The following is a 20,399-nucleotide window of genomic DNA, read 5'->3' on the forward strand; positions in this document are numbered from 1 at the left end:
AGTAAGTCATAAAAGTTTGAAACACTATGAGGGTGAGTAAATTACATTTTTCATTTTTGGGTGAACTACCCCTTTAAATACAAGCTGACCTCAAGGGAGGATTAGCATGATTTGTGACTACCACAGTGTGTTCTGAAAAATCTTTGACAGGTAGAAACCAGCATGAAACTATCAATTCAGTTTTGTAAAATACAAATTTTTTGTACTGTATTGGTTCACTGCTTGATTGAAAATTGGGTCTTGAAACAAAACCATCTGAGAACCACTGCCATAATGCTTCCGCACAACAAACATTTTCTCAAGAGAAGCTGATTTTAAACCCCAGATTTAAAACAGCTTCCAAAAAGTTGTGTCTCTACAACAGCAGAGTTTTAATAGGTTTTTCTAAGATTTCTTCTGAGCTGTGTAGGTGTACTGAACTCTTGTGACACATCTTAGAGTTATAACCATCAAAGATGCCCCATGGTGGCTGGTGAAGTCCCATTCCACTAACACACTAAAGAGGTAAAACTTCCCTGGAGGACTTCTAAAACCCTGCATTAATTCACCAAATCATTTATAGGATAATCAAACAGCTCTACAGTGTGGCTGTGTTGGGTCTGGTGAAATACTTGCTGTTGCCTGGGTAACCATTAGCAGTACTGGAGCCAGGCAGGCTAATCTATGGGCGTTTAGAAGAGCCGAAGCTCATCCATCTTCCTCACCTTAATCAGGATCCCCTCCTTACAGTGATGGATGCCATTGCCCACCAGACTGCATACACTGCCAGGGTAGATCTCCAAACCAGCCCCCTAAAGGAACCACAAAGTGACCATCAAAATGTTAATGACACTGGTCAATAAAGAAGTGGCTCTTTAGTAAATGGCTGGTGGTAATTCAATCAAAAGAATGCTGCTGGCTAGTACTTCTGCTAAGACACTCAGTTAAGACATTTTACACCTGTATCACATACTGCACGTACTATAATCGCTACAGTAAAGGCTAGCAATGAATGAGTGAGAAATAAATTAAACTGATAAGACCTATTTGAAAAATGTATTCTTCAGGGATGAATTAAAGGGATAGTTCACACAAAAATGAAAATTCTGTCATCATTTGCTCACAAAAATTTTGTAGGTGTAAGGCAAGATTAGGGCTGCACGATTTGGACAAAAAGTTATATTGCGATTATTTTGAAAAATATTGCAACTGCGATTTGAACTGCGATATGATGCGCTACTAAGTGATTCCTTTTAACCAAAATTTTATTTAAAGTTTGGTACAGGTTTTTTTTTTTTTTGATCAATCAAAAGCTATTCTTTGAGGGTTCACACACGAGTCCCACTATTTATCATCGTGATTTTTTTGGACGTCAATCAACTTGAATATTAGAGATGCTCTGATCAGGATTTTTTTTCAGTTGATACCGATCACCGATTTTCTTTTCATCTATTCAGCCAATACTGATAATTTATCCTTTTATCTGTCATTACTGGTTATATGTAAGCTCTCTGCTCAATGTCACTGTTTTTTTTTTTTTTTCACCCAATTCCCAGTGCCCTTTTTATGTCCTCGTGGTTGCGTAGTGATTCGCCTCAATCCGGGTGGCGGAGGATGAATCCCAGTTGCCTCCGCATCTGAGACCATCAACCCGCGCATCTTATCATGTGGCTTGTTGAGCGCGTTGCCACGGAGACATAGCGCATATGGAGGTTTCACGCCATCCACCGCGGCATCCGCGCTCAACTCATCACGTGCCCCACCGAGAATGAACCACATTATAGCGACCACAAGGAGGTTACCCCATTTGACTCTACCCTCCCTAGCAACCGGGCCAGTTTGGTTACTTAGGAGACCTGGCTGGAGTCACTCAGCACTCCCTGGGATTCGAGCTAGTGAGCTAGTGAGCTAGCGAACTCCAGGGGTGGTAGCCAGCGTCTTTTACCACTGAGCTACCCAAGCCCCTCTTGCTCAATGTCACTGTTAACTGAATTTCACTGTTGGTAATCCCATAGTTGCCTAGTTTTTGTTGACAAAAGTACTGTAGGTTGGTTAAATGATAATCAAATAAACAAACACAAAAATATTCATATTTCAAATTAGTTTTTTAATAGGCCTTAAAAACAAGTAGGCTTACACAAATTATTCTCTACTGTATATTAGGATAGATAGCCCTATAAAGAACAAGGCTTGGCATCAAATTGAAGTGATTAACCTTAATGTTAAAGTTTTGGTTATTTAAGGACTTTTCACACCAAAGGTGATGCGATTACGAGAGGTGAATCGCCGACAAATGGCCCTTGCACATAGAAAGCGACGCGAATGTCCACTGGTATCATATCCACGCCTTTACTATAGGTGGCGCTAATCAACAAGCAATTTTACCCTGGTAGAGTAGGTGGCGCAAAGCACCTTTCAGCTGGTCTGCCTTCTGCCTGTGACAGATGAGAGGTACTTTACAAGCAGACTGAAAAAAATTTTTTATTTCTCTACAAGCTGCAGCAGTGATGAAGTGTTTGATGTTGATTTGCTCAATGAGAAAAAAAACATATGAGACACTTCACAAACTATTTCAGTTCACCTGCTGGACAAGTTGACTGGCAGTATTATCATGTGCATACAGTCTAAGGGGTTATTACAAAAAATTGAGTGTAAAAAACAACATTAACAGTTAAAACCATAGACTGTATATAAAGATGGATGCATCTCCACTTCCTCCCACTGTACAAAAATTAAGCCAAAATATCCCGGAAATGGACGCTGCAATCTTGCGCTGATGATGTAATTTGAAGCCAGAGTCTGTGCAGTAGTGATCGTGGGGTGGAGCCGCAGTATCTTTAAACAGAGTATAATTCAGATTTTTACCATACCATTTTCTAAAATAAAAAATAATTAGTAACTGCTAGCTACCGATCGCCTGCTTTTTTCCACATAGCTAACGTTAGACTGCTTGTTGTCTTAGCTAGCTAGCTAATAACATTTATTTACTGATTAGCTTACAAAGCACAAATGTAACTTACTGAAAAAAAACGAAAAAAAAACGGCAATGATCCCCTTATGTTGGTTAGTACAGTTTACTGCAGAACAACTAATTTTTGTCGGTTTGATACAGACAATCACAGTTATGGAAAGTTAAAAGTTAAAGTTAACGCTTCATCTCCTCCTAACGTTCCTGAAAAGAAGTCCGCAGGTGTCTCCGTGACAACTTCACTCAAAGAAACTGTCAATCACAGCTGTCAATCATGACGTCACACCCCCTTTTTCATAGCATCAAATAACTAATTAAAACCAAACTTATCAGAAAAATGAACAGTTGAACATACATCAACATGATAAGAACTACCTAAAATGACAGAAACCATCTTTGGGAAAAATCTATTTGAGGTGTACTTTGATTTTTTTAGTTTGGATCATGTCTCATCCGCTAACATGGAGGGGGCGGGGTTTATGACCAATACTGCAGCCAGCCAGCCAATTGTGTAATGCACACATATAATGACTGTTGTAACAGATGTTGTCAGTTTGAAATATAGTGATTTTATCTTATTGCATGTGTATCTAAATTTGCTCAAACCATGTCACTAACTAAATGTGACTGCAGACTAGAGTCTATACTAGGGTTGCGCGGTGTACCGGTACTAAGGAAATATCACGATACCAAAAAAATTAAAACGGTACGATATCATCTTGTTCATTTCGGTACCATATTAAAGTATGCTGCCATTAGCTGAATGCAAAGAAATGTGAGAATTTTTAAATGGAAAAAAAAAAAAAACATTTGAAAATAATAATAATAAAAAAAGCCTCAATATGGCCAAGTGTGCTCATTAAACAGCAGAAGGATGTCATTTAATGAAATAATATACAGATGTGCACCACAAATGAATTAGTGGCTCCATCCTGCTCTGTCATCTCCTTCACACACAAACAAGCAGATGCGCACACAAACGCAACACAGATTATTAATGCTTGATTTTCATGCAGTGTCCAATAGTATCCAGCAGCAGAGCCACAGAGTAGTGTATTTAGTGTATAAATGGCTGTGAACTCAAATGACATTTTTCTCTGTTCGCAAGCCACGGGAATCTTGATATAATGAACAGTTCACAAACAGGAAGAACTTCAAAGGTCTTTCAAAATAAAAGACCTGTTGAAATAAGAGCTCTATTCAACCGGATGTGTTAAATTGAAGACATTACGGCAGAAAAATATTACTACTGTATAAAAGTGTAATATTCAAAGTAGTCGCAATAATACTCATAATGATAATAATAATAATAATAATAATATAATATTAAATGGTTATATTATTAATATTATTATCTGTAATCAGATGTTTTCATTTTTGTGCAACTTTTTTGTTTTTTACCAGAAATAATATATATATTATTGTTGAAATATTATTATTGGCTCTATATTGTTGAAAATTATTATCTTATTCTCCCCAATTTGGAATGCCCAATTCCCAATACGCTCTAGGTCCTTGTGGTGGCGTAGTGACTCGCCTCACTCTGGGTGGCGGAGGACGAATCTCAGTTGCCTCTGCGTCTGAGACCGTCAATCCGCGCATCTGATCGTGTGGCTTGTTGAGCGTGTTACCGTGGAGACTTAGCGCATGTGGAGGCTTCACGCTATTCTCCACGGCATCCATGTACAACTCATCACGTGCCCCACTGACAGTAAGATCCACATTATAGCGACCACAAGGAGGTTACCCCATGTGACTCTATCCTCCCTAGCAACTGGGCCAATTTGGTTGCTTAGGGGACCTGGCTGGAGTCACTCAGCACACCCTGGATTCGAACTTGCGACTCCAGGGGTGGTAGTCAGCATCTTTACTTACTGAGCTACCCAGGCCCCCTGTAAGTATTGAGTTAGTATCGATTCCAAGGTACCAGGGCTGGTATCGTACCGAAGGTATCGGAGCAATCCTAGTCTATACAATGCAAGAAATACAACACCTCACCCAACAAAACCATCTTCAGTATGACCTATTAGATGACACCTCACCCAACAAAACCATCTTCAGTATGACCCATTAGATACTTAAATACTTGCCAGTGACAGCTGTTAGAACTGTTCACAACTATTAACACCTGCACAGAAATAACAATTTTGTGGAGACACCACCACATTATTGGTATACAAAGGCATTTTGATAAACGGTAAATGGTCTGCACTTATATAGCACCTTTTTTAACCTTAGCGGTTCTACAAAGTGCTTTAAACTGTGTCTCATTCACCCATTCACACACACACTCACACACCAATGACAGCAGAGCTGCCATGCAAGGTGCTAGCCTGCCACTGGTAGCAACTTGGAGTTCAGTGTCTTGCCCAAGGACACTTCAGCATGTGGAGTCATGTGGGCCAGGAATCGAACTGCTAACCCTGCGATTAGTGGACAACCCGCTCTACCACCTGAGCCACAGCCGCCCACATATAAAAATAGCACAGATAAAAAGACATACAGTCACTGCAAGCCACAGCATTAATTTTATTAATATTTATCTAATAAAAACATTTAAGATCCGTGCAGTTGTTTATTAAAAAAGGCAATAAAGGAAAATATGCTGCGATATACACCGATCAGCCACAACATTAAAACCACCTGCCATAATTTTGTGTAGGTCCCCCTCATGCCGCCAAAACAGCCCCAACTCGCATCTCAGAATAGCATTCTGAGATGCTATTCTTCTCACCACAATTGTACAGAGCGGTTATCTGAGTTACCGTAGACTTTGTCAGTTCAAACCAGTCTGGCAATTCTCTGTTGACCTCTCTCATCAACAAGGCGTTTCCATCCACAGAACTACCGCTCACTGGATGTTTTTTGTTTTTGGCACCATTCAGAGTAAATTCTAGAGACTGTTGTGTGTGAAAATCCCAGGAGATCAGCAGTTACAGAAATACTCAAACCAGCCTGTCTGGCACCAACAATCATTCACTGACTTATACCTCATCTGTATCCCGCTTTATTATTATATATGTGCCCGGTGGAGACTGGGATGCTGCCACCACGGACGAAAATAAAGATCGCTTCACCCAGGATGTGCCAGTTTCCCTTTAAAGTGCTCAGCGAACCGAACTTGGAGCACATCTGTTACTCTAAACACGAGTTGGAGTTGTGAAGCACAAAACCACTCTGAAAACCCTGTAGTAATGCACTAACACAATACAGACAGGACAGAACAGTGCAAATAAATTTTGAAGTGAGCACCGCATGCAAACTACAGTATTTATTTATTTGATTATATCGCAGCCCTTTGCAGTTTTATAATCGCACAAGGTCATATCGCAATTTCGATTTTATTTTGATTAATTGTGCAGTGCTAGGCAAGATGTTCACTCACTTACTTACAATGAAAGTGAATGGTGACCAGGGGTTGTCAAGTTCCAGAAATGACAACAACAAAAAAAGCACCATAACAGTTGCCCATAAGAATCATGTGTTACATTCAAAGTCTCCTGAAGCCATATGATAGCTTTGTGTTGGGCCTTATGTATTCAGATAGAAGACAAAGGCAGGCCTAACATAGTCGTAAAACCTAATTCAGGCCCACATACAAAGTCATAAATCTTACTGATAAAACCGCACCAAAATCAAACAAAGGGAGTCCAAAACAGACTACAAATCCCATGAAGCTTTGCTCACTAAAGGATCGAACTTTCAACTCCTATTGGATGAAGCACACAATAGAACGGCCCTCAACCATGACGTCATCGGGAGTAGAAATAACTCTGAGATGCTTCCGGGATTTGCTTCCAGCAATTTTGCTCGCCGTGCGTAGACGCAGCTCATCGCTGCTCTCAGGTGTAGCCTCGTGGCACAAGTAAGTAACGTATGACTTGAAACTGTGGCCATACAATCTCCATCTCGCTGGACGAGTTGTGATTACACTATGTTCCACCGAACACTCTAACGGATCCGAAGGAGACTGCCGAGCAATCCGAATCTTCATCCGCTTGCCTGCAGAAGTGAAGAGATAAAAGATTTCTCTTCCATCTTCAATCAAGTCGACGTCGCTGATTTCTCCGCCAGCCCTCCGAGAATCAGCAGCCATACCACCCGCCGACAGAGCGATGAAACGGCCTCCCGTCATCACCCGAGCCTCGAGGAACCAAGTCGGAGTTAAAGGACGGATGAACACACATTCGTCAGCATCCTCATGCGATTCAAGTAAGAGGTTTATGTCTGGGCAGAGATAGAATATTATAGTGTGTTAATCTTGTGTATCAAGATTATTGCTTGTACAGTTTATGGACCCCCGAGTCCGCTCATGGCTGCTAATAATACTCAAGGTATTTAATGTACGGTTATCACGAATGAGATCTGCTGTGTTGTAGTCCAACCACATTGGACTATTGTGTATTTCCACCATCGCGGGTGAGACCGGCACACTGAATTTATCCATTAAAGAACCAAAGACCGTGGGACGGTTTACGAGCCGTCCACTGCATTTCTGAGTGATAAACTAACAGCTGCTTTCTCTCCCACGATCACGAAACCGGCTTTGGGGCCGTCACTTTATTCTCTCACTCTCTCGTACTAACCACACACACACACGTGCGCGACCCCTCACAAACATTCTCACACACATTTTGGCTAGTAGATAGCTTCATGATAAAGCTCAGCTTTGTCCCTAAGCTATCGTTCAAGCGGATACACACAGTAAACTGGCAGACGACATTGACTGGTTTCTCTCCGCCCACATTCGCGGCCATATTCTCTGGCCGGAAATCTCACGTGACATACTCTCCACGAGAGTCACGTCTGCCATTTTGTGCACGTCACACCTTACACACACACACACACACACACACACACACACACATACACGCACATTCACACACACACATACACACACCTACCTTCCTCTCATGTATTATAGGATTATTTTGGTTACCATATCTAATCATGTCACTGTTTAGTTTGTAGTTGTAAGTCAGAAGTTTATTGACTGCATTGTATTGATTATTAATTGATATTACTGCATAAATAAACTTCGTTATATTTCAAAGAGAAGTGTTTTGGTATGTTTTGCATACACCTGTGTCAAATGCTGATGGGATGTCAGTGCTCGGATTCAAGCCTTCATTGTTTTTTCGAAAATCGATGTCAATTTTCCTAAGAGAACAATCTAATATTGAGACTATTATACTATCTGGTTATTAGTCCCTGATTCCAGGGTGGTGCCCCAGCGATATTAATCCTTATTAATATTCTGTTGATTTTTGATAATTGATAATTATCTTTGATGATTGTTGAATTTGAAGGATCAATAAGCTAGTGTTAATTCTAAACAATGTTTCATCGATGTTAACAATTAATGATTATCTTGATAATTGTTGATTTAAAGGATTAAAAAATCTAACATTGATTCAAATCAATGTTCTATTGATTTTAATAATTAATAATTATCTTTGATAATTTTAGGCACACTACATTTACTGGAGCCCCATATGAGGTTTTAATGAGTTAGATTCTATTATTTAATTTAAATATTAATTAATAACTAAAGAAATAATTATTAATTATTTCTGATAGTAACACTGATCTAAACAACCAGTGAAGCCCTACATTTGTGTAAGAAACCGGCTGAAATTTAAGTTGCTATTCACTGAAAATATTCCCCTCCGCTCTCAAATCTCATTTGTGCAATTTAAATGAGCAAATTAAATTTGTTGTGTCACATTTTGTTACAAGACCAATGACGTTTGGCATTACTGACAATAAATCTGCTGAGAGACATCTTGTGCTATCTTTCTATTTTCAAAAACATGAATGAGATCTGAGAGCTACAGCAGCGATTAAAGTTATTAATGAATAATGACACATTTCTGTTTCTCACATGAAGCTATCATATGGCTTCAAAAGACTTATATAGTTCATGGAGTACTTTTATAGTGCTTTTATTGTCATGGACATTGTCATTTTGGAGCTTGAGAGCCCCTGGTCACCATTTACTTTCCTTGTATGGAAAGCTAAACTTCTGCTTTTGTGTTCCACAGAAGAATGAAATTCAAATAAGTCTGGAACAACCTGAGGGTGAGTTCATGATGACAGAATTTTTATTTTTAAGTGAACTTATCCTTAAATGAAAGGTGGAGAGTCAGGTCCACATGCTGGTGCAGCTTACCTTTGAGCCATACAGGTCACACATGTTCATGGTGAGCTGGGCTGCCGATCTCACAATCACTCCTGTGGTCTCACACTGCATCACACAATTTTCCATTTCCAGCTTCCCCTGATGAACACCTGACGACAGACAAAGAGTGAAGAATAGAAAGAAATGGCAGAACAGTGACAGGAAATGCAGAGGACAAAGAAGAAAGCAAGGCTTTCAGTCATGTATAAGACACACAAGGAAACATATTGTGATGAAAGCAAGCAGGGAATCCAGGGAATAATAAACAAGGCTGTTACTCTGTCCAGATCAGAAAATCCCATAGGAAGCAAAAGTTTAGCGTAGCTGCAAACAGGGACATGAATTTATATCTCTCAAGGCTAGACATGCCAGAATGACTCACCACCAGAATAACAAGGAAAACATAAGATGACTCTTTTGCTACCATGTTGCTCTGGAGACTACATGAATGTTTAAGCATTCAAGAGCGACCGTCCCTCAAGATTTACAAACTGAAGGCTAGAGAACAATCTGTTGACGGAGAGGAAAAGGGACAAGGTGATTCTTTTGAAGCTCACATAAGATGCCTTCAATGGTGTCGTGTTGGATAAATTTCAGATTTGAGAGTTTGACGTTCACTCCTGTCGACTCAACAAAGGCGTTGCCCTTGTTACACTTCTCGATCACCACCTCATCTGGCAGACCGTATCCTGAGGGGAGACAGGGAGAGAAATGCCACTGGAGAAAAGTTCTTTTGTTGACCAACAACTTTGTCCTAAGTGACAATTGATGCCTCATTGACATTTGTGCAGTTTTACCTGACAGGAACTGACCGTTTAAACATTTCAAGTTTAAAAATTCGATTTCAACAAGATTTGCATTTCCTGAAAGAAATACCAGTGCTTGCAAGGCAGCAAAAGAATAGTGTTACAGTTTCAGGAAAACTCAGGATTTAGGCTTTGGTTCTGCTTAAATGAAGAGCTGCATGTGCATTAACATGTGCCCATCATTTTCTGTCAGCCGTTTATGAGAATCAACACCACACAACACTGTCAATGGTTATGTAGTAGAGGTCAACCAGTTGGTTTTACCAATATATTGTTAGTTGCTAACAATATATTGTTAATATTTTGATAGTAGCTTTTTGGAACTATCGGTTATCTGCAAAAATCCTTTTTTTTTTTTTTTTTCCTTTATTTCCTTTGCTGGAGAGTTCTACAGTTAGAACTCATTGGTTCTACAGTATAACAGCAGCATCTAGAGGTGAAATAAAAACAATCAATGATTCCACATGGAGCTTCTTCACAGAGCTAAGTTATGTACACAGAATATGTTATCATTACAAATAGTCATGATACAATAAATCAATAATTTAAAACAACAAAAATTAGGTGTAATTGCTACATTGGAAACTTTTTGTGAGCACCAAAACTGCTTTTGAGATTTTATTCAGTTTGGACTCTAGTATCCTCAATGACTGTGCTTGTCACAATAAGGAAAGACTATGAACACTATAAATCAATGTTACAAACTATCGGCCGATTAATTGGCTGAAGGCCTTTTCCACCAGCTTAGTTATCAGTATCGCAAAATCCACTATTGGTCGACTTCTATTACCATATTTTCTGACATAAAGTTGCACCTGATCAAAACTGCATTGTTGAGAAAAGAAATAATACACTAAGTCGCATCTGTTTATAAGCTGCACTGACAGAGGTTGAATGTGGGAGGCACTAACCCCCAGGAACCCAACTTCCCTTCAGCCACTCAAAATGTAAAAATGCGCACCGTGAAGATTACCTCTGGATTTATGCATCATATTACAGTGTATTGGGGCTTGTTTTAATCAAGAGCATCTGCTTTAATAATCGTGTATAACAGTTTTTCATGTTCTATTTTTGTTTCATAAAAAAATAAAAATAAAATAAAAATAAAATAAATAAATAAATAAATAAAACGACAAATAAGCCACATCTGTTTATAACATATGTAATTCTATGCTGTATTCAAATAAACAGTTTTTAGTCTGCGAGTAAAACAATATGCCTGTTGAATTTGATTCAATTATAAATGTTAGTGACTGTCTATCTAAGGACATTTCTGATATTTTCAACTCTCTTTTCTATGCAATAATTAAGCGATTCACTGACTGAATGTTTTTACTATGAGTGTGACGAAACCTCATGTGAGGAGTTGCATTTGACAGCGGTCTAGAGTTTGTTAGAACATTATTGTAAGATGGGACAGAAAAGGAATATTTAAACTGTTTACATTAAATACTTTGTAAAGGCAAAATACTCTGAATAGGGAACTTTAAAACACTTCTACCGTCTCTGACTGATGTTTTCATATGTTTGTGTGTAAGTATGTGTTTTGTGTGCGTGTGTCTAACCGGCCAACATCAATTACGTATAAATGATGTATATAATATGCTTCGGACTATAAGTCGCAGGACCTTTCAGATGATGATAAACAAAAAACATGACTTATATTCTGGAAAATATGTTATGTAGATACAGTAAAGGAAAGACCAATCACAATTCAGTGTGCAAATCGGTTACATTTTGAATGCCCAAGGCCGTTTTTTCAGTCTTACAGCTTTTCTAGCAAACTCTACTCTACATTTTTTTATTATTATTATTATTATTATTATTATTATATGAAGTTTACAAAACCTAAAAATAGATAGCAAACCTAAGGCTGAAATTATCCTCAAAACAAAGTTTGAATGGAGTTGTTTTAATTAATTGAAGAAAATTCATACATTAAGTAATTTAAAAGAAACCTGCCTTTGAACCACTGTAATAAATAATTTGGGGAGTAAATATCGGTGTGTGGACATTCATTATTTTTATGGCTCTTTTATATACATATAGCAAGAACTCAAATATGTCCTCAGTTATCAAAACAGGATGGTGATACCAAAGTTTTGACAGTAAAGTATTTAAATTGCACTCTGTAAAAAAAAAAAAAAAAAAAAAAAAACCACAATAAAAAGGTAAATTGATAGGCCCTTAACCCTGATGGATCACTGTCATTTACCACTACTAGTAGACATAACATTCAGCAAAGGACATCTCATTATAGCAAAACCTCTACATAAGGGGCCTAACTCTCTATGGTAATTAGACAAGTCTCTCAATCTAGACACATGGTTTCGAAATAACAATGTGACTAAAAGACCATCAGAATGCATGTTGAATCTATAGCAGGAAGCAGTCTGATGAGTGAGAGTTCAGCTTAGCACTATCACAGTTTTAGACAGTGGTGGCAGGTCAGTGAGATCCACAGTTTGACAGCCCAGCTTCATTACACACTACTCTTTGACAGATGGTCCTGAAGAATTTTTTTTTTTTTTTTTTTTTCAGAGAGTTCTAGCAATGCCCAGATGAACTTGAGCACCCTGGTAAGCTCTCAGACACTCCTTTCAAATGCCAAGCGCTGAATATAGACTGATAAGGTCACACTGCCATTCTCACTTCTACGCCTGCAGGTAACAACTGTGGATTCACTCGAAGATCTCAATGTAATTGACAGCAGAGGGACACTTTGAATGGGGAAAAATGCAGAGAATCATAGACAGGGCTTCGTCCTCAACAAAACATATTCTTGAATGTCTCAATGATTAGCTTTACTAAAAAAATTGAAATTATTTATAGCTCCTTCAAATAATCTTTGTGATAAAGCTTTTGCCTGTTACAGAGGCTTGTGTGATGCTAAATATCAAAGACCTTTAGTGGGGGAAGAGGGATTATTTTATGGTAATATGGCAGTGGTCTAATTGAGTTGCACTTCTCTTGTAGTCGAGCCAGAAGCCGCCTGCGTCTTTATCTCCATTTTCAGGGCTTCCCTGACGTGGCAGGAGAGACTGTCAAGCACACAAAAACCTCGATATTAAAACGACGTCCTCCAGTTCTCCTTTCATTTTCTTCATTTGACTTCATCACTATCTGACTTTACAGGTCATTCATTTGCATAAGAGACTCAACCCTGAACCTGCGCTTCTCTGCTCGCCTGCCTGCACATTCCTCGTGCATTAATTTCCGCCCCCCATCATCAGAAGATGGTTATTGTGCCATCGAACTCAATTACCTCAGCAGGCTTCCTATATCACGCGCTAGTTGCGACGTTCATTTTAAACACGCTCAGGGAGCCATTCTGACAAACAAGGCCTAGTGCCAGACTATTGACTTTCTGTTATGAAGAATGCTGTATCACAATGCTTTATTAAAGGGAAAAGAATAGGACATAATAAAGATGATTTTTAGATAGGAAGGGGATGAAAAAATAAGAAAGAATAATTTTTCAATCAATCAGAAATCAAAGGTCAATGCCTCTACACTGGTCCAGCTAGAATTGACTGAAACAAAGGACAAAGTAAATTTAGACATTACTACCATCACTAAACAGTCTTTAAAAATAGTTCACCCAAAAAGAAATATTTGTCATTATTTACCATAATGCCACTCGAAACCTGTATGTAAGACTTCTCAGTGGAAGGAGGCGAGAAGCAGATTTCCTGGTTCAGGTAAGCGTTTTATTCTCCTTACTACAGCAAATACACACGTTCAGGGCTCTTGCACTGTTCAATGATTAACTCTCAAAAATATACAAACTACTTCACAAAAATATACTCTTGAAATAATAAACTCATGGCTTCACAATTGGCTCTCTGGTGCCCAGTCTATCTGCTGTGTGGCTCTATTTATGCCACTCTCCCCGTGCTCACTGAAATTAGAGACAGGTGTTAGACATAATTTAACTCAGGTGTAAGCGCCCTTACTGCTTTCTCTCTCTCCGGAGAGATGCTTGACCACGCCTCCGCTGCCACACTGTATTACTTACTTTCTTCTGTGGAACACAAACGCACCCACATGGGATTATGGTCACATCTTTGGTTACAAGACACGATGAGAACCAAGTACGTGTAGGTTTGATGTTATTGACGTAGCCTCCAAATTTTATTTCAGCACTGTATTAATGATTTGATATGAGAATGAATAATGACTTAAACTGTATTCTATGCACTGCACAATGTGATCATATCACTTCAGAAGACGTGGAATATATTGCACAAGTTGTATTGATAATTTTTTATTTTATTTTTTTTTACTTACAGACCGTATTTACTATTCATGTTCATTTAAACCCTGTGAAGACTTTTTTTTAAATTCACCAATTGTATTCCACAAAAGAAAAAGTTGTACAGTTTTGGAGCGACATTAGGGTGAGTAAATAATGACAGAATGTTCATTTTTGGGTGAACTATTCCTTTAAAACAGAAAATAAATCAAGTCGAGGCCTAGTGATTGCATCAGATACATTGAGCCTTAAGCCCAAAGTATAGGCCTGTCACGATAATTATGTTATCGACTTATCGTACGATATATTGACATTACCTCAATCATTTTTGCTGACCTCGATATTGCCCATTGTGTTTACATGCGTTTTTGTTTACATAAGAATGAATGTTACCAACATTTTAGCAAGTCGCGCTGCTTCTGTCTTCTCGTCTACTCTCTGTGTCAGAGGCGGGGCTCAGGCAGCTCCTCCACACACACAGAGCAGACAGCGACAGGTGAAGATTACGTGTTACTCGAGGTTAATAGGTGTTTTTCCCGATGACTGCATAATTCCAGCCAGAAAGTTTGGAAGAATAAGTCCAAATGGACTTGGTTTCAAAGTCGCATTCCAGAGCTCCTGTGGGAACATTTTGGCTTTAAGCCAAATGAGAGAGCAGAGCCCATTAACATGAATGAGTCGGTATGTCGACTTTGTTTAAAAACAGTGACAACGAAAAGTGGCAATACAACTCAAGGCTCGACATTAACGCTTGTCCAGGACAAGTGGATTTTTGCAAGGGCAAGTCAAAGTGAATTTGACTTGCCCGACCGGACAAGCTGCCTGATTGAAACGTTAATAATGATAAAAATACCAGGTTTATTTGTGATTTAGCGTATGCATGTATCATTTACTTAAAAAAAATAAATAAATAAAATTTTAAAAAAAACATATCCTGCTGTTGAAAATAATCTACAGTGTCTGAAATTTTGTGCGGGATTCTGAGTATTGTCTTTGTATTAATTCCAGAATCTGCACGAATACAGGAAAACAGCTTTTGCACATCCTTCTCCGTCTCCCTCTCTCTCTCGTGCAGCAGCGCTTGTTGAATTTGGTGTGAACGCGTGAAGTGGACAAATTTTTCCGACATGTGAATATCATTGTGCTGCGCCTGTGTTAAGAGAGCGATGCAATAAAACTATCGCACATATTTATAAACATCAAAGCTGTCAACGTTGCAAGCACGTAATGTCGGAGCGATCCAGGTTTGCAGCCTTCGTCATAAGACAACAAATTTGACAAGAACTGCAAAAATAGCAAAAATGCTTTGTGTAATGCTACCTGCTGCAGGATGAAGAGAAACGTTTAAACACCTGTTACATCTTTCATCTTCATCTCTCTGGAGCTCTTTCTGACCTATACAGGTGTTATCTGCCATGTGAATCAGTCAATTTTAATATGTAATAATATACAAAAATAAAAATAAAATGGTAATATAAACACTATAATATTAACAATATGCATAAAATGAAAATATATTTAATATATAAAATATATAAAAATCTTTAATATACACAGGACAGTCAAAAATAAGGTTCTCCATAATGAAAATGGAAAATCTACATAATCTAAAAATATTTAATAAAAAAATACATCTTAGAACCGTAATACTATACTATATTTATATTTCTTTCATGTGGTTTTGAACATACCAAACATTTTGAACACATTCATTTTGTTATTTAATAACTAAAATGTCAGGTCGTACAACCATCAAGTAAAAAGTAGTATCATATTTTCCTTACACCTGCTTAAATTTCTTTTAATATATTTTATTATTTAAATATATATATATATATATATATATATATATATATATATATATATATATATATATATATATATATATATAAAAATATTTGTTGAGGTAAAAGCAATTTTAACAAATACTATACATTTTTATGTCATGAATATTATGATTTTTTTGGTGGGTTGTTCCATCTGACATTTGATATCCTGCTGGGACATGCCAAATGTCTCTATGTTTTTTCAAGGGTGTAAGACGTGTTTCTAAAGAGGACATGTTAAGTGTAAAGGTGTGGGGTTGTTGATTAATTTTCATATGCTGATAAATCTTCAATCTTGATAAAAGTTCACAGTTATGTTATTTGTCAATGACCCACATACAGTATTAAATAAACAGGGTACTTTCTCAGGATTCGTTAAAATTTAAATGCATTTTGTTAACATTAAACATACATTTTTACTGCTAATTTTAGAAAGCACAAAAGCCAAAAAAACAAACAAACAAAAAGTTATTTTTCTTTCTGGAAAAGTAACTTTTTTACTGGGACAAGTGAATGACCAATTTACTTGTCCAAAGGACAAGCACATCACAGTGCTTAATGTCAAGCCCTGTAATCTAAAAGCTCATCTAAAACATAACCATTCCATTCAGTTTTCAACAAAAACCACAGCTGGAGATGAAGAGGATCCTTCCCGACTTTAATTTTTTTTGACATTCCGATTCCAATATCTGAAAATTCTTAAGAATTAAAAGTTCATTGCTCTTTGAAAGGTGTAACTGCATTATTATGCTATTACATTATTATTATATTAGTGGCATAAAATGGTCTTAAAATGACAATAATATCATTTATCGCAACTATTTCTGGGACAATATATCATCCAACAAAAGTAGTTATCGTGACAGGCCTACCAACGAATTCTTCGGTTTTGACAGTCAAACGCTAGCCTTTCAAAGTATACTTCATACACAGGCAGTTGGCACATGCGCACTATGACTGCTATGAGATACTGGACTATTTCTCTTCAGGAATTTAGACCCATAAAGATGTCTTTATATTTCTTCAGACTCGAGTTACACAAATGCAGATATCTCTTGACCTCCTCACACAAGCACTCTTGATGTGCACATCCACTGTTGTTGTGTCTACTTTCGTCTCCTGATGTTTACCGCGTATTACATCTTCTAGTACTTCTTTGTGACAGCAAAAATTCAATTTAGAGTGAAATTTGCATCACGTGTCCTGCATGCAGACACCTATAGTTCACGTCTGACTGAAGTATACTTTGGACTTAAGTGCTCATGTGCATGACACAGGTTCACATTCCTGCGGCATCAGGCCTCAATCCCACTCCCTCACCAATCATTTCCAGTCTCATCTTTAATGTTAATGTTTCTTTAAAAAATATTAAAGGGGTCATGACATGAGGAATTCAAAATATATAAGAGGAAATATAAGAGGTCATTGTACTATAAAAACATACTGTAAGTTTCAGAACTGAAAACATCCTCCTTAATAGAAAAAGAGCATTTATTTAAACCAAGCTTCAAAAATGGCTCGTTTGGAATTTGTGGAACTTAAGGAACAAATACATCTGCATTTGACTGCCTCTTCAGCAACACATCAATGCCTATTTTTCATTATTGCACCCTTGGCCCTGCCCACTGGTGCTCAGTCAGACAGGTGAAGATGGGCCTGTCATGGGAGATTCATCTACACTTTTAAGAGGACTTACACAGGACACCTTCATGTGCCTATCTGGATTTAAATGTTTTTTTGTTTTTTTACATAAACATGCACTACACGAATGGCTTTAATCATTATCATGCATCTCACGCCGCTTTTAAAAGATGCAATTTCAAGTTATAACTCTAAAAAAGAGACCTCCATACTGTTTAATTTAGCTGCGCTGTTTAGGCGTCCTGTAGCATTTTTGCAACCATCAGTGCTATTTTTAATTGTTGGTGTTTTGTAAACATGCACTAGATGGATGTCTTTGATCGTTTTGATGCATTTCCGGAGATGTGAGCCGTGTTTTAAGAGCGATACAAGTGCAACTTTTAAAAACACATTTCACTCTGCTGCTGCCACTGACTAGGAGAAACACATGCCGTTCAGTGTGTAAACAAACACGGAAGATGGGAGATGTGAAGACCAGAGTCTCTTCTTTGGCCTGTTGAACCAGAGCATTTCAGACAGAGGGCCAGCAACAGGGTGGGAAATTATTATATATTACTAAATTATGACTGTTTTGGTGCAAAAAAAAAAGAAAAATTTTTTACTAACATTGCAAATGGACCTCAGGGAAGATAATAAAATTATATATATATAAAAAAAAAGTTTGTCATGACCCCTTTAAATGGAAAACAAAACATTGCCAATCAATTGAATCTCACTCAGCATGTCAAATAGAAAATTGTTCGCATATGATTTATAGAAAAAGAGGCATTTTTTTGGTGTTTTTTTTTTTTTTTTTTCGTTTTAGAATAAGCCCATTTGATCTTTGTGTGTAAATCAGAAAGTACTAATGGTTAATATGCTGAGTTATGTGATTACCTTCAACCTCGATAGAGTCGATGATACAGATGGAGCTGGTGATGATATAGAGGCCAGGGCATACGATGACCACATCCCCCTCATAACATACATTTACTGCAAGCACCAGGTCACTGTGAAACTAAGATTAAAGCACACATACCAAGTGAGTTTAACTCAAATCATTTTGGTCCCGAAGAAAAAGTAATGCAAACTGGATTTCAAAGTACTGGCCTGATGTGGCCTAAGGCATAATGCTCTGGAAAGCTGCTTTGAAGAGATTTTAATTGTAAAAAATGCTTTAAAAAAATTTTTTTTAAAAAATGACTGGCATACCCCAAATTAAGTAAAAACAGTCTTTGACAAACACACTTAAAGGTTTAGTTCACCCAAAAATGAAAATTCTGCTGTCATTTACTTTATAGTTACAAAACCATAAGACGGTACTGCTCTTTTTTCATTACAATGAAAGTGAATGGTGACTGAGTCAGGAATTGTCAGTCCTTAACATTCTGCTTCTTTTGCGTTCCACAGTTGATAGAACATCAAACGGGTTTGGAACATGAGGGGGAACACAATGAAAGAATTGTTTTTTTTTTTTTTTTTGAGAATCATCCCTTTCAGCTAATGTGTCCCACTGGATTAGAGCAAAGACATCTGAGCTCACACATCTGCATCATTTTAACGAGTTCTTGAGGGATAAACTGGCTCACGGAACAAGAAAGATCAAACATCAGCTAGTGAATGAACACAGCTTTTACAAACCGCTACAAATCCCGCATAACAGCACCTTGACACATTAGTGATCGTATCCTCCGAACAGCTGTTTTCTGCACAAACCACTCTGATTTAAACTCCCCAACAAACCTAATGCTCGCAAAGAGACGAACAGCCAAGCCTATAATCTTGCTATCTGAGTGGAAGATGCAAGAAACTCTCCACTGCACTTCAGATTTTACTGGCAAAATTATTAACTTGGTCCTGCTGGTCACTTAACTATACTAGCACGAGTGAAATCAACGATTTGATTTTTTTTTCCCTAAGAGCTCTGAAGCAGCACTGTCAGGCAGATTTTAACCTTTAAGAGGTAAAGCCCAGGAAATTAAAAGACAGTGGTCAGAGGTAGTGAGAGGGAGAAAGAGGCATTAATATCAGCATTTGGGCGGGATTTGTGCTCTGCCTTCCTTGTCTGAAACGTATTTTTTTTTTTTTTATGATCTGACAGCCTCTCAGATTCAGCTCTCTGAACAGCTGAAATGACATTTCCAACTCAAATATCATATTTTAACTCCCAAATGCCCTGTCATTAGTTAAAACCTTGCATTCCTTCAGATTGTAGATGTCATGACCTCCTCCCACAAGCCCAAATTACAACGCCAGTACAGCTGAAAAGAACACCATTACAGCCTTCAAAGGTGAGTATGAGGTCTTCTGACCAATGTGCAACTGTGCCATAAAACAGGGGGAAGGGTTACACATACCTGCACTTCAAACTCTTCACTGGAGTAGTGGAGCATCAGTTTGTCAGTTATTAAGCTTTGAAGCTGGTGTACTGTGGCCAAGGCAGATACCAAGTGGACCACTCGGCCGCCGGCAGGATGTGGCCCCTTTGCCCTGCACGAATACTGACCAGAGTTCACCTTGTAGTCCAGAACATTCCTGTATTGAATATGCAGGTGGTGTGGGTCAGCAAACCATTGAAATAACAGGCACCCTCATTCAGTAATCACTCACACACAGCTGTTCAGACAGACATGTCTTAAATGCCTGCAGATCTGAGAAGTGCTGGAAAGGCGGACGAGGAAAGTTCGTCCGATCAAGTCTGATGATTAATTTGGAGCAGTGTGTATTGATCCAGAATTTTGGAAAACATAAATAAGTCAATACT

The 20,399-nt window shown here is 38.0% G+C and overlaps 1 protein-coding gene across 1 annotated transcript in view; it reads right to left on the reverse strand.

Moving 5' to 3' along the window:
- Positions 1-20,399, reverse strand: part of LOC127446122 (SHC SH2 domain-binding protein 1 homolog B-like) — a 41,971-nt gene that overhangs the window by 11,598 nt on the left and 9,974 nt on the right. Inside the window, 5 exon segments of the mRNA XM_051706795.1 lie at positions 705-791; positions 9,120-9,238; positions 9,686-9,817; positions 18,533-18,653; positions 19,993-20,170. Of these exon segments, the coding sequence (XP_051562755.1) occupies positions 705-791; positions 9,120-9,238; positions 9,686-9,817; positions 18,533-18,653; positions 19,993-20,170 (637 nt within the window).

The sequence above is a fragment of the Myxocyprinus asiaticus genome, chromosome 1 (assembly GCF_019703515.2).
Source record: "Myxocyprinus asiaticus isolate MX2 ecotype Aquarium Trade chromosome 1, UBuf_Myxa_2, whole genome shotgun sequence".
NCBI lineage: Eukaryota > Metazoa > Chordata > Actinopteri > Cypriniformes > Catostomidae > Myxocyprinus > Myxocyprinus asiaticus.